General features: G+C 38.9%; 1 protein-coding gene across 5 annotated transcripts in view; it reads left to right on the top strand.

Moving 5' to 3' along the window:
• The first annotated feature begins 4,853 nt into the window (after positions 1-4,853).
• The window catches only part of LOC146004923 (FAST kinase domain-containing protein 1, mitochondrial), a 35,104-nt gene continuing 23,959 nt past the window's right edge, over positions 4,854-15,998 (top strand). Inside the window, exons 1-2 of one of the 5 annotated variants that reach the window (XM_083143977.1) lie at positions 4,854-5,020; positions 10,301-12,498. In XM_083143977.1, coding sequence (XP_083000103.1) covers positions 10,301-12,498 — 2,198 coding nt within the window. In that variant the 5' untranslated portion in view covers positions 4,854-5,020. Of the gene's footprint in view, positions 5,021-7,128; positions 7,517-10,300; positions 12,499-15,998 lie in introns of those variants that run through there. The other 4 variants (XM_083143969.1, XM_083144002.1, XM_083143985.1 and 1 more) reach the window with 4 other exon arrangements.

Below are 15,998 nucleotides of genomic sequence, written 5' to 3' on the forward strand. Positions count from 1 at the left end.
TTCCAAAAGTAGGCCTATCATGGTACATGACATTTTTTACATGGTCTGATCTCTAATTATGCCTGTTAACACATATTTCAGTCTTAGAGATTTCCTACTTCACGGAGAACAATGTTTCCCTTCCATATACTCCTTACAAGATTCCTTGTTTGAGAGCAGCCATTTTTTTACTGTCGTCTTGGATACAGACTGCTGCTGCCATATACTTCATGTAGATGGGCAAAGCGGCATTGCATTGCTAAATGATTTGTTGTCATTTTTGTTGTTAGGTAGGTCAGGTTAAGAGCTATTAGCATTAAAATAACACCCCTGAATGTTTCAAACGCGTGATCACATAATAGAGTAGAGGCGGCAAATGTGGAATACCGTTTTTTGTTTTGAACTATAATTACTTTATTTGTGCACATTTTGATATGAAAATTCAACAAAAAAATACAATACACATTCCTTTTTCAAAAAAACACTCAGAATATTTGAAATAATTAATGTGCTTTTGAAGAAAAAAACATTAGGGAATAAAGTGCGAAATGTCAACAAAATGAAAGTGGGGGTAATGTGGAATACAGTATTCCACATTACCCTCATAATTAGAGATTACAAAACTTTGACACTTAGCCTTATTTTTCTGTTCATTTATGTTAATTGGACATTCGTTATGCAGTTAAATGAAAAACTACAAATTTACTTGCAAAAATCGCAAATAAACACATCTCCCTCTGATGCACTACAGAGGTCATGGGCCCAGAATTCACACAATATACACTGGATCCACTTACTGCCTGGAACATCAGTCGACCAATTCTCTCCACAGAACAAGCACTCAGTGTCTGGGTTCCTCGGACCTACACTTTCACCAATCACACTACAATGATCAGAGGTGATTCCATCACTTTCAATAGTCGATTCACTTGTTGTACGTGCAATGTCTTCCTGCTTCTTGCCACGCTTCGTTCTGGATTTTGCCATTTCATCTTTTCCTTTCCCTTCACACTGATTTGATTCTTTGAAGATACATCTCTTGCACGAGTTGCTTTTCTTTGACTTCTTCTTTTCTGATTCATGAAGATAGTGTTGTAGAGAATGTTTATAAGGTGTTCCTGTGAGTACAGTTGACGAAGTGGTTCTACTTCCCCTCTTGGATTGTGCATTACTTGTAGTTGGAACTGGAGATATATCCCATGGTGTTACTGCATGGTTGGGTTGAGTTGATCGGCGAGTGTAGACAGCATTTGTAGACTTTTCACTTGGTGAAGTTGTTTCCTGTATAGGCGGTGTGGGATTTTCAGTTGGCGAAGATGTGGATGGTTGTGGATTAACACTATCAGGAGGTAGAGAGACGTCATTACTGGCTGTGTTGGTAGCTCCAATGAAATCACTGTCCCTAAAAACGTTTGGATTCAGGGGATGAATCCCTGTGCATTTGAATCCATTAACAGCAATCTCGCCCGACTGAGCACGTAGGTAAGCTCTGGAAAAGAGTTCTCCTACGTCAAAATGAGTTGCTCTTCTCCCATGGTTACGGAGAAACAATCTCAACTCCTCGTTGTAATATCTCTTCAGAGGTCCCAAGAATGTTCTATCAAGAGGTTGTAGCTTATGCGTCGAGTGTGGTGGCAAAGAAATTATAACAACAGATTCTTCCCGAGCTAGGTCAATAACCTCAATATTCCTGGTGTGGCTGTAGTGCCCATCAAGTATGAGGAGTACTGGGTCATCTTTGCTTGGCTAAACTTTACTGATGAAGTGACGAAACCAGTTAGTGAATATTTAGAGTTGAATCCAGCCTGAGGGATGGTACGCTGCGATGGAACCTGGAGGTGCATATTTCATCAGTTGAACATTTTCATTTTTCCTTGGAAAAATTAACATGGGAGGGACAAATGAACCACCCGCACTCATACATGTTACTACAGTTATTAGTGATCCTCGCTCAGCGGATGTCAGAGTACCACCTGTCTTTTCCCCTTTCGTCCTGTTTGGTTTGCACCACAGTAAGTCCACTCTCATCTACGTTATACACACGGTCAGGGGGGAAATTGAACTTCTTGGAGGCATCTTCCAAGTTGTTGAAAAATTTATCCACGTTTTCGCGACTGAAGCCATTTACTCTCGCAAATGAGGTTCCAGTGGGATTTCGAAGAGTCACTACATCTTTATGTCTTTGCATAAACAATCTAAACCAGTCTTTACCAGCACATTCTCTTACCACAGAGAACGGGTGCTTCACATTATTTCGAACAGCTAATTGATAAGCAACTGAACAAATGTCACGTTTTGTGAGTCCATAGTAACGAGATTCCATTTCTAAGACATAACTGACAAGATCATTTTCCATGGCTGGAGTGAAGATTGGCTTTCGACCTACACGTATTCTTGCAGCGTCATCTGCAGATTTGTCAGAATGTTCTCTAACTAATCAAAATAATGTGGTCCGTGGAACATCATATGTTTTGCTTGCACGCAGAAATCCCATTTCTTTTTGCCTGACTGATGTCACTGCCTGCGTCATTTTCTCTGGGTCCCACTTCTTCTGCTGTACTCCTCTGCAAAATATAAAGAGACCATTTTGAGCATTAAATATGCAGATGAAATATAGGATTTTTTGTCATAATACATTTACAGTAATTATTCTATCTTAACATGGGTACAATTTCAATTTTCTTTCTGCAAGGGTTTAGGAAAATCTAATTTCGTAATAAGAACAGTAATAAGGGCTGAAGAAGGAATGGCTGCCGCATAATAAGATCAATGTCGAGGGAATATTTGCCAAAAATGTTCTCATTAACAAGTTGCAGAGATTTTGAGGGTGTCTTGAACCCCCCCCCCCCCAGAACATGATAAACATTCTCTGCCATTTAGCTGTACCTTATAACTGCATGCAGGAAGTCATAAAACTATAAAAATGTGATTTTAACAAATTGTATCAAGGCCTGAAAAAGAGAGGGTAATGTGGAATAGTATTCCACATTAACCACCCTCACGTATTCCACATTACCCGCTAACTACTTTTCTTTTTTAATCTTAAATTAGATAATACCGGAAACTTCCAGGACACCTAATTGACAATGGTTATTTAGCTACGACATTGGTGAACAATGTCACATAGAACACTTGCAGAAATCTTACCTTGTGTTTGCTTTGTATGTACAAAACGACGGTAACGAAAAAAGTCCACTCCCTCCAAAACAGCTTTTTGTGCTCTGTCAGCAAACATTCACAGTGGATGGCGGGGGTTGCTTCAGTGCTGGCATCTGTACATACTGTCTGATGGTTCTAAACTACCCCGATAGATGGTAGATGTATGTAGTTGTAAATATCATGGTATTCCACTTTTGCCGACCATTCCACATTTGCCGCCTCTACTCTATCTGGTTAAACTTCGATAGCGTCCCAACAGATTTCTTCATTTCTTCAAAAGAAACTACTTACCGAAATGAGTTTCTGTAGCATTTAGAAGTTCCTGTTGGTATTTTCTTTCATCGAGAAAAACCGATGTTGTCCGTATATGCTAAATTGAACGAAATGAGTGCTAATGGAAGCTAACCTAACAGGCCTAACCTAACCTCATAGGCACACCTCATCCCCGTGATGATTCGTGGGGCTATCATGAAATTTTGGGGCTAATGTCAATGATTTTTGGGGCTAACGTCAGTGGTTTAATAATTACTCTTTATGTCAAAAATTGATTATTTTTCGAGAAAAAAAGCAAAATAGCACCTTGAAGAATCTTTTGCACTGCAGAATAGGTAAGTACGAATGTTAAAACTGACGAAATAAACGAGAGAGAGGCGGTGGGACGCTATCGAAGTTTTACCAATATCTGGTCTTGAGCACAATACCCCCTTCAAGCCTTGCATGAAAATCTGCAAAAAACTTGTGTCTAAGTCGACCAGGAACCAAGAACGTTTTCTCTTCCAAGTTGCATTTTCAAATCATAATTTCTCCCGTAACTAATACTTAATGAAGTTTTAACTGTTCTAATTGGTTTCTACAAGCTTGGTACAGTCACGGACACTGCCGGCGTGTAACGATTCCATTGAAAGTCAATGTATTCATTACAAGCCGGCAGTGTCCGTGACTGTACTTACTTCTACGATTGTTTTCAGTATTCTAAAGTACTTCCTAGTACTCCTATGAACGTTAAGAAAAATCATTAAACATTCGGAACTGTTACCTTTTGTGTCATTTCTTGAACAGTTCACTCCACATAACAATTAACGGTAGTGAGCAATTTGGATATACGTACGAACTTGACTTCTGAAAAATGTGCATAATAGCTAGAATTTCGTGATTTAATGTGCAGAGCTAAAGAACTAGATCTTGTTCGCAAAGAGCTCGGTTGGCAGCATTAGCAGTATTTCTTTTTAGATTCCTCCACACAAAGAATAAGATAATTGTCCATTGACGCAAATAAAAGCGTAGTTGCAAAATTATTAATACATAGTTTGACAATGACCTAACTTTATTGCCTAATTTGATATTGGATCTGTATCAAAAATATAGTGTGAATTAACAGAATTTATAATATTAATTCATTCCGGTTTGTTGTTCGCTTCGATGGTGAACAAAAAGAGAGCGACAGCCACTGCAGATCATATATCGACTGCGACTGGCATAATTCCAGAATAATGCGATTTGACCACTATCGGCATGTAGATGACGGAAATGAAATATAAATTAGAATAATGTATTTATAATTATTTTTATCGTTATATAGGAGGAATTAATAATACGAGCAAGTATTTATAGTGTTAAAAATTTTGTTTTTCATGCTGTTGCTTTTCTTTCCCTTGACATTCTAAAGATGGATAAAATGATAGTCACAAGACCATAAACATCTGTGCTATTTTCGCATTGTAGATTGAAAGAAGTGAAGGGCGAATTTGGTGTCAATTAAGAATATTAAAATGTGTCGCAAGGTTCGGTGAAAATAAAAACATGTGCTAATCAAAGTACTACTCATTAGACACGTGTCTGCCAGGTTGGAAACTTTGGATAGGTCTGTTAACAAGTTTATTAGGTAAATTTCTCGTATCGGACAAACAGCTGAAATTTGCTACTTCTTTTCATTTCAATATTCGTACTTACGTATTCTGCATTGACAAACATTGCTGAAGGTGACATTTCGCTAATTTCACCGAAAATAGCTATATTTGCGACATATCGAGTAAGTTTTCTTGGTTGCTTCTTCCCTTCCGTAACACGGGAAATGGCCGTCACAGTTTCACCACCGTAGTCCATATGCAATGTTTCAACCCCACCACGCGTAGAAAGTGCAAGATAAGCGAAATTGAATGATCCGCGATCGGCACAATTGCTCATTATTTACCGGTGAGGAGGAATGTCGGAAATGTGTTCGGGAATGTAGTTTTGATCCATTTTAATGCGAATGCATGTGGTTTTCTACGAAAATCTATTTCCGACGAGCTATTGCTGCTGCCGCTATTTGCTTTCTGCACGAGAGCGCAATACACGCTATTGCTGCTGCTGCTAGAAGCCGATGTTGTCCGAATGTCGGAAACGTGTTCGGGAATGAAGTTTTGATCCATTTTAATGCGAATGCATGTGGTTTTCTATGAAAATCTATTTCCGACGAGCTATTGCTGCTGCCGCTATTTGCTTTCTGCACAAGAGCACAATACACGCTATTGCTGCTGCTAGAAGCCGATGTTGTCCGAATGTGGGAAACGTGTTCGGGAATGAAGTTTTGATCCATTTTAATGCGAATGCATGTGGTTTTCTACGAAAATCTATTTCCGACGAGCTATTGCTGCTGCCGCCATTTGCTTTCTGCACAAGAGCACAATACACGCTATTGCTGCTGATAGAAGCCGACGTTGTCCGTATATGCTAAATTGGACGAAAGGAGTGCTAACGGAACCTAACCTAACCTAGTGGGCATACCTCGTCCCCGTGATGGGCCGTGGGGCTATCGTGAATTTTTAGGCTAACGTCAATGGTTTTTGGGGCTACCCGTGGATGGTTTGAGGGAAATAAAGAACAACAGTAAGTACTCGTTAATGTAAGAAATATACATTATTTTCGTTACAAATTCATTATTTCACCTAAAGAAATGTTCCGAAATGCAGAATGTTACTTTAACTACATTAACGAGTACTTACTGTTGTTCCTTATTTCCCACAAACCATGCACGGGTAGCCCCAAAAACCATTGATGTTAGCCCAAAAACTCACGATAGCCCCACGGACCATCACGGGGACGAGGTATGCCTACTAGGTTAGGTTAGGCCTGTTAGGTTCGGTTCCATTAGCACTCCTTTCGTTCAATTTAGCATCCGCGCATCCTGCACACGTCATTTTCAAAACGTTGATCACGTTCAACTGATCATACGTATTTAAACGTGTGACCAGTTACATAAACGTATATTTGGAAACACTGGCCCGGATTACGTCATCACGCACAGGCTACATCCACCTGGAAGTAAATGGATGCAAGGGCTCTCGTGCAACGGTCACACATTTATATCGAAAAAAAGATGATTAACCGGCAAAATTGAATGAACGATGCGAGAAAACACTTCCCCGAACTTCCACAACTATAAAGAAACTGCATTCGGTAAGTAATTTCTCCTGTAAATTTGACGAAATCCGTTTGTCCGATACGAGAAATTTACCGTTTATTATTTCTTTGGAATATAATCCACACTGGAATGTCTTCTGTTTATGTTAATATAGTAATTAAAAAGCAAGCTAATTGCGCACACGTTAGAACGCTTAGCGATCCAGACACAAGGGTGAATTAACGATAATTTTTCCGAATGTTTAGTGAATTTTTGCAAGTTTAGTAGGAGCATGGGAAGCTCGAAGGGGGGGGGGGGATTGGAGGCCAGAGGTTAGGTGATCAGGTGGTGGAAGCATTGAGGGATGTTATTGATAAGAGCCCAAAACCTTACAAGCCTAACCTAACAACGAAATCATTTAGCGACGTAATGCTACCCTGGTCTTGTTCGTTACAATTTTTACACAAGATGTAGTGCAGGCGCATCCCATTGTCAGGCTGGTGCCAAGAAACAGTGTTCAACGAAGTAGATGATAAGCGGTCTTCAAAGTCCGGAGATACTTCCGGGATTGTAAATTTGCTCCATTCTAAAGCTTCAACAAATGCCTCTCTGCTGCTTTAAACATTCATTTGTTTAGTTAGCATGCACCATGTGATCATACTCCACACACTACACCGCTCCAGAACGTAGTGCAAACACCAGATACATTACTTGCCACCAAATCAACGCAGTAGACAAGTCTACATTGCACTGTGTAATCAACTAGATTTGTGAGTGCAGCGAGAGTCAAAGAGTGCAGTGAACCAGACGGGGCTAGTGTAAATGGTGCAGACACAAAAGAGAGATGGGGCTACTTGTTTGCACCCCATGCACGAAAAGTAGATGGCAGTAGCCATCTTTATTCAAGATGACAGTAAAAGAATGGTTGCTCAAAAACTAAGAATCACATAGAAGCATGGACGTCCACAGGATTTTTTTCAGTTAGGGGCAAGCAAGGTAATTATTTTCCAGGTGGGGCAAAGGAGGCATATTTTTCGTCATAATAGTGATACCCCCTCAAAAAAACACTGATTAAGTCTGAAATCATCATGTTCTTTCAATGCCCTTATAATAGTGAACATAAATTACCGTGACTGAAATGATATTATGTGCGAAATATATACTTTTTAGGGGAACATTCATTTTTCAGGGGGCCCACCCCCCTTCCGGATGTCCATTCACAGAAGTGGAAGGGGAATATCTTTCTGCAGAAAACATGCAGCAAATAAATACTAAGACTGGTGTATGTGTCAATATACATAAATAGAAAACGAACCATGTAAAAAAATGTGTATACACCATGATTAATTTGGAATTAAACATTTGGAACTTGGGCCAAATTATCTCCTGTATTGCTTGTTGTAGAAACCGTTATTGTATGTATTAGATGTAGACAATCTGGATTCGGGCTTATTAAATTTTTTTTGTATTTTAATGGCATGAAACTGCTGTGCAATTTTTCATTGATTAAAAATCCCCATCAAAAGAAATTACAATACCAGTTCTGCCATTAGGAAATGCTCTTATGTTTCAAGAAGAAAATATATGAACAACTTTCTATTCTCATCAAAATCTAAAACTAGCACCAACAAAATTTTAACAGTGTGCAGAAGGCAAACAACTTTTTGTAATAACTTTTTACTGCTAAAGCCTTGTTTTGTTGCTATGATCCCTCAATAAGCATAACATTTTATCCTTTGTGCATGTAGCCATGAAGTAGAGATTTGTCATTGCTACTGATAATTATTTTGTCTGTCGTTTAACATACTAAAAACATTGGTAATCTACAGGTTTTTTTTTCGGTACTAATTTACTATGCTTCGGACAGATTTCTTCATTTTTACAGAAGAAACTACTTACCATATACATTCTTCCTGTAACATTGTCTAACATCGGGAAGGTGTTTTGTGTGATGTGGGAATGTATGATAGGGGAAATTCATGTTCTTTGTTGAAAATTAATTCTCCAACGGAGAATAGCCTTTGGCACATACACCTTCGTACATCATCACGCGTTGTGATTGTGTTTTATTCATGTTCATTGGGTATCCAGTATTTCGAACCGTCTGTGTTTGAAACTAAAATTAGAAACATGACGTGTCGTGGATGCGTGGTAAAATTCAGGTAAATTTTCCGTATCATGGAAACTGATTTCTTCAAATTTACAAGTTTGGGGCTCATTTGGGGGCAGGTGACTCCGGCCAATTTCTAACATGCCTTTAACAGGGACTCTATAGAGAAAGCCGGGTAGCCGGAGCAGAGTGGAGGTGGGGCCACGGTAGCAGTAGGGGGCGGTAGGTCAATTACCCCAGGGGCAGAGCCCGGAATTGGTGGAAATTTGGACTCAAAAATTTCAAACGAAAATAATTTTTTACTTTAAATTTCCCACCGATTCTGGGACAGATAGCCCCAAAAACCATTCACGGATAGCCCCAGGAACCATTACAATTTTCTTCATAAAACAATGCGAAAAAGTTTAAAAAAAAAAAATAAAAAAAAAATAAGATCACATGAGCTTTGTTCACGGGCATTTCTTGGGTTCCAAAGGTTGAAACACTGCATAACGAATGAAAATCGACAAAACACAAGCACGACGCGCGATTATGTAGGAAGGTGTACGCGCCATATTGTGTTTGAGGCAAGCAAAAAGACTACGAAAAAGAAGTACTCGTAATGTGAAAAATTGCAATTACTTTGATCAAAAAAAACCGTGAATACACCTTAAGGAATGTTCCGCGAAGCAGATAGGTAAGTACGAATGTCAAAAATTGACGAAAAGAAGAAGTTATAGGTGTCCGACGAATAGTAAATTTTTACCATTTTTTCTGTAGTGCTTATGCTGATTACAAATGAGTATATATCGCTAATTTAGCTTTGTCTTCTTTGTTCTATTTGAGTATGATAGTTCTCAAAGCATGAGACCCGGCGTGGTGCTATGCACAGGGGCGCACTTTACTTACTTTTTTGCATGATTGCACACACCTAATGGTTCTCCTGGCAGTTATTATTAATAATAAAGCAACCAGGCATTTGTGAGGGCATTCCAGCTTTGCATATGTGACATTCAAACACAGAATGTAAAGTTCTAGGCATGTGATTGGATTAAAATGTTCATAATGAACTGATTTCATAGAACTATGAAGTACTTTGTGGTGTCTGAAACAGAAAAAGAAAAAAACTAGTGATGTCATAACCTGAATTCATGAAAAGTATTAATAAAAATGTGTTACGTGCTGATGCTTTAAAATGTAACAAAGTTTTTACTTCATTTGTCTGTGAAGTATGTAGATTACAGATGCTATAAATTTTTGATGTTGAAGTATGCAAAATTATTTGTGTTTGCGAACCTCAATGCAATGAAATACAATAATAATTTACAGATTGATTAATTTTGTTATTTATATGGAGTAGGACGACTTTTTGTGGAATGCCCCTCTAACAGTTTCACGGTTACCACCAAGTTATGTTTTTTTGTTTTTTTTTATAAAAAATCTTGTGTTTTAATATTAAATTCTGTATTAGCAAGTAATGCTTAGTGATAATTTATACCTTATATATTTCAGTGCTTGCAAGGTAAATCATTATTCTTACCTTTATTTCCTTTCTTGCTCCAACTAATCACTTAAGTGTTTCCCAGGGCCTGAAAATGGTTGTGAAATTTGCAAGAAAACCTGGTAAATAACAAGTAATTGTAAAGTAGTATCCAGTAATATTGTAACATATTTTTCTTCTTGCCTTTCAGATGAAAACAATGAATAAGAAACTCATGGCACCATGGAGCAATCTCATTCGTAGTGCTGGTCAACATTGGGATACTTGCTTTCCTTCTGTCCAGCATAGATACTGTACAGCGCACCAGAACATCAGAAAGATATGTTGCCTCCCAAGGAGTAGACATTTGCACTTAATCTTGTTGAATTGTACAAGATGGTCATCAATGTCAGAAAGTACATTTCTTTCTAGTCACAATGGAGTTATATTTGTGAAAAAATTTCTTAGCGAGAGTTCCAGCATGGATAATGACAGTGATGGTGAAAGTGATAGTGAAATGACACCAAATAGATATTTCAGACAATATATTTATTCAGATGAGTCTGAACTAGTTACGTTGAATGATTTGTTGTATGGTGACTCCAAAGATCCAATCATTCTAGAGTTGAATAGGGCTGCGTCAGTGCAACAAGTATTTGATGTCATTAAAGGAAAGAGTGACATTTTGAACGAGTGTCACACTAGTCAGGCTGTTATTATTTTGTGGACATTGCAGAAAATATCTCAGAAAGTTCATGTAGAACATGACCTGGATTCTGAATATAAGTTTGTTAGGGATTACGTGATGCAAGTGAGAAATCATGAGGATTTTAAATTGCTACTTAAAAAAGTTGAAGAGACTTGTCCTAATATGTCTCATGATGCTGTAGCTTGTACGCTATTGTACCTCACTAAACTTGGAATTAGTGTGAAACAGCCAGTTATTCAGAAGCTGGTTTCATGCTGTGAAAGTGAAATTGAGTCAATGCCACTTACAGCTCTTTCAAGATTCGCAGTTGCTATTCAAGATAATGGTCTTTGGAGTTTGATGGTGCTGCAGAAAACATTGCCTACATTATTGAAGTGGTTGGATAAGTGTTCACATGCAGAAGAACTAAGACTGTTAACTATTTGTTTGCTTAACATTCAGACATTTGTTACTAAATCTATCCTCGATATGTACATAAAGAAAGTTGAGAACCTTGTGGAAAGAAATATTTTAACTGGCGTGGACGCAAAAACGGTGGTAAAGGTGGCCAGCTTTTTAAATGCCCCATATTGGTCTAGTGAAACTGCATTGGCTACACGTATGGTTGTTTTGATTTTGCAAGGGCATGTTCAGAGCCTGCGTTCTATAGATTTAGTTGTTTTGCATAAGATTTGCATTGGTCTGCTAGAACCGTCTGCAGTCCTGTGCGAAATCCAAGAACATGCAGCAAAACTTTTGCAAGAAGAGGAAGAGTTGTTGCCACGTGTTGATCTTTTGTCTTGCGTTGCTTCATTTTCATCCTTCTCACAAAGAAAAACATTCGAACAGCTCACCTCTACATACATTAAGAATGCAGACTTATGTTTCTCCATGCCGCTGCTGTTCAAGACATTACGCCACCTGAAGACATCTGATGTTCATCTCTGTAATATATTTTGGAACAAGACCCTTCAGAATTTGAAGAGCAATGACGATGCAAGGGAACGTTATAATTTGCTTAAATTTTGCCACAAGTATATGCATTTTAATAACAACCTTGGTGGCACATACAGACATTATAGCTTTGAGAATCAGATGATCGAATGGCTTATGGAGAAATTGAAGGGTGTTGATGGCATGGTTCCATCAAGATTTGCCAGAATCTTCTCTTTCATAGTTGCCTACAGCAAACATGATATTCCAAGTGAGCTGTTAACTGCATTGGAAAACCTTTCCCCACAGTTTTCGATTATAGATTGCGTCGGGATATCTAGAGGTGTGGCAATCGCTGTCAGTTTGCGACAAAGGAAAGCTGGTCAATCATTTTTGGATCAAATTACAGTGATCAACCACGTGTTGAATGAATGTACACTTAGACACTTGAAAGACATTCATAGTATTCGTGAACTAAATATGCTAATGAGGTCCTATGCAGGAAGAAAAGGCGTTCCAAACACAATGTTACATAATACACTCATTGAAGGATATGCCACTAATAAGGATCCACTCTCATCAAGGTACATTCGCGACGTTTCACTGAATCTTGTAAACACAAATACCTTGGTTCCACAGATTGTCAACAGAATAGGTGAATACATTGTTGCAAATAGTGAACATGTTATAGGTGATACAGCTGCTAAGGTGATTTTCATGTGCTACTATTTTGGCTACAGCCCTCCTGTTACAGGATTTCTTTCTGCAGTGTCAAATATTATAGACAGGTAGGTTTCTGTAAAAGTCTGTATGTATTTTATGCAGTGCTCTAAATGGAAATTCCTATGTGTGGCTTGGGGGAGGGTACTTGATCCAGCCTTGTGGTAGCTGGAAGGGTTACATGTATGGTGACAGTGAAGCAGTTGGGTAGATACTTACCCTGTGGGGGGGGCTGCTTTATGCAAATTATCCTATCTGAAGGGATGGCAACTTCCATGTTCCCTCCCACTTCAAGCACTCATTTTATGACTTAAATTTCTAAGCAAGTTCTTAGTGCTTGTAATATGGAAATTTGGGAGTCACTTGACATCTGTGTAGGTAAAGTTTAATTAATTTTATTTTATTTTATTTTTGATTATGCTTTTCTGACACTTTTGGCTAATTGCAATGACAAGGATGGGTGATATGAAATTGATGAAGGAACACTCTCAAAGAATACCCGTTACCAGGCCAGGATTCGAACCTGGCATCCTAGCATGCTGTGATAGCCACTCGGCCACAGACATTGACAGGTAAAGTTTTGTATATCAGGATTTGTTGTGCCTACCATGTGCATGCAGTGTATACATATTCTTTTGAGTATCAAAAGTCTTTGGCACTGATGTTGTATTTTAGTTATTTTACAATGCTTTTTCTATCTCTCAGTATTAATGACAACAATGAGGATGTTTAATTTAATGGCCAGTAATCTTCCTGATTTTCATCTCACTTGTTGATGCTCAGGGATAAGAAAAGAAAATGCAGCACAAAATAACACACTATGTGTTGGATATTTCATTAGTTTCTCACCTGCATTATCAAGGGAGAAATAGAGGAAGAGTAAAAACAATGTAAAAAATCTAAATAAGCTGGTACAAGTAGAAACCTCCTGATTGGAGTGAAATATGTAATATATTACTTATTTCAAGGCAAAAAAGAAAAAGAAATCTATTGGGCTGTTTCTTGGTCTGTACATCTCCACTGAACAAATGTATGTACATTGTATGTATGATTGATTGAAGTAAAATTGTTGGAAAACTGTTTAGAATCATATGTGTACTCCAGTTCACTATGTTATGTTGACTTCTTTTTGTGTCACTCCTACTCAAGAATCAACATGTTCATTTGAAGACACTAGCTGACATCACAGATACATTTAATCCATAAAAAAGGTACCCCCTACATTCAGGAATCAACCCATTGGTTGTGTGTATGGGCATTTCTTTATAAGTATTCCTTCATAAATTCCATGTAACCATTCATCTTCATTGTCAAAATTAGCCAAAAATGGCAGGGAACTAATACAACATATCAAAACTACAAAATAATGTCCAACAAATGTTGAATTCTAGTTAGAAAATATACACAAATGCCTACTAGTGTAAACCCAGAATTCTGATATAATGAGTGTTTAAATGATGTTTATATAAAGATCTACTGAGCCCATTGTGCATGTGTGTGCCAAGTTATAGTTCAATGTTATTTCTCTTGTTGAGTATATTTTTTTTTACATTTTCTATCTAGAAATTAATGTTAGTGCCGTCTACCTCCAGTTGAAATGTGTATGTCATACAGAAATAGGTTTTAGTACAGGGAAGTTCTACAGTACATAGTCAATGGTAACAGGATGCTGCATTGCAACTGGAATATATTAAGGTGGATCAAATGAAAATGGAACAGGGTCCATGGAATGAAATCAACAAGCTTTATCTCCAAAGTTACACAAGCACTTGTCCCACTTTTTCAACAAGCGGTGACCCCCCCCCCCCTTCCCCGTGGTGGAGGGGTTATCACACCATGTTACGATGCTAGGGGTCCCAGGTTTGAATCCCGGCCTCTTCATGGATGTTTGTGAGTGTTTATTCATCATGTCATCACTCATCTCCATCTTCGCAAATTAGCCAAAAGTGGCACGAAAAGCAAAGTAAAATAAAGCAAATCACTCGCCAAGTGGTGAATACCCTGCTCGTAGAACTCCTTTGGCTGAGATCGGAACCAGTTGCGAACATTGCCCATTACTTCATTGTCCGAGTGGAAGCGCCGACACTTCAATGTCCTTTTCAACAGACCAAAGATATGGAAGTCGCATGGCGATAGATCAGGGCTATGTGGTGGGTGTTCCAACACTGTCCACCCAAACGTCGCCAACATGTTCTTTGTTACAGCTGACGTATGTGTCCGCACATTGTCATACAGCAAAACCACTCCAGAGGACAACAGGCTGGGCCATTTGGTTTGATTGAAGCTTGGACGATACTGATGCCTGACCTCCTACACATATCACGTACTCACCCGTGACTATCTAATGTGAGTCCATTGTGCAGTAGGGATTTCCTTCCTTACCTCTCGCTCTACCTCTACACAGGGTTGTTGCCACACACATACATAAATACAGGGTGGTGCAAAATTCCGTTTACAATGCTTGGGGGGTGAATCGCCAAGTAAAAACAAGGAAAAAATGCCATGTGAAAAAATGTCGAAATCGGCACCGTTTTCGAGTGACAGGCGTGCGAAAATCGCCCCACACCATGTGTAAAGCACAATAACTCAAGACGGAAGAAAGATATCAATGTCGGATTAAAATCATACAAAGAAAGTCGTGCCTGACGAATACAATGGTGCAGAAATTGAGGCCCAGTGTAAATTGCGCAAGGGGACTCTCAAAGAAAGTGGGGAATCCCATGATGGAAAATATAGGAAATTTGCTACTATTTTCTACATAATGTTGAGATCGGAATGTAGGCAGTAAAAAATGACGACGTATGTCCACATGTCCCACTACTGCTGGGACACCGTCCCACAATCGGGAAATAGGAAAATAACTGCAAATCTCCTGTTGCACACGGTTCTTATTGCGGTACGAACAAGAAAAGAAACCAAGTTGTTGCATGTCCCACTACTGCTGGGACACCATCCCAAATGGAAAAAAATACCGGAAAATCATAAAAAACGTTTCAATCCCTTAATGTAGACACACTACTTTGCAGTACGAAAAACAAAAGTTAAACAATGGCCACATAACGTCAGGCTGTACATACTACACGAGAGCTCCCCAAAGAAAGTGGATAATCCTCGAAGGAATGAAGACGGAGAATGGCGAGAAAACGCACACAATGGCATGTAACATTTCCAGGCACAGCACATCTGGAAGGGATTCCACTCAGAAGCGCACAACCTCCGCACATGCAGATCGATGGTATGAAGTACAGCGATCTCCAGCATCTTCACTCGCACCTTTCACTAAAGGACACTATGCAGTGCTGATAGGGGCTCACAAACATCGGTATACTCAGAGACTTTGTTGAAAATATCCACCATTGACTTCAAGACAAAGATGGCATCGGCGAAGTACTGATTGTCTGATACGCGCAAATACCTCTGGCATGTCAACAATTGTCCCAGCAGCGGCACTAACACGAGCAACGAGGTCTTCAGCACTTTCCACAAGGGTTTCATACACGAGCCTTTTCATTTCTCCCCATACACAGAAACCCTGTGGTGTGAGGTCAGGGGAACGAGGTGGCCACGG

This window comes from Lepisma saccharinum, chromosome 1 (genome assembly GCF_977018435.1).
Source record: "Lepisma saccharinum chromosome 1, izLepSacc3.1, whole genome shotgun sequence".
NCBI lineage: Eukaryota > Metazoa > Arthropoda > Insecta > Zygentoma > Lepismatidae > Lepisma > Lepisma saccharinum.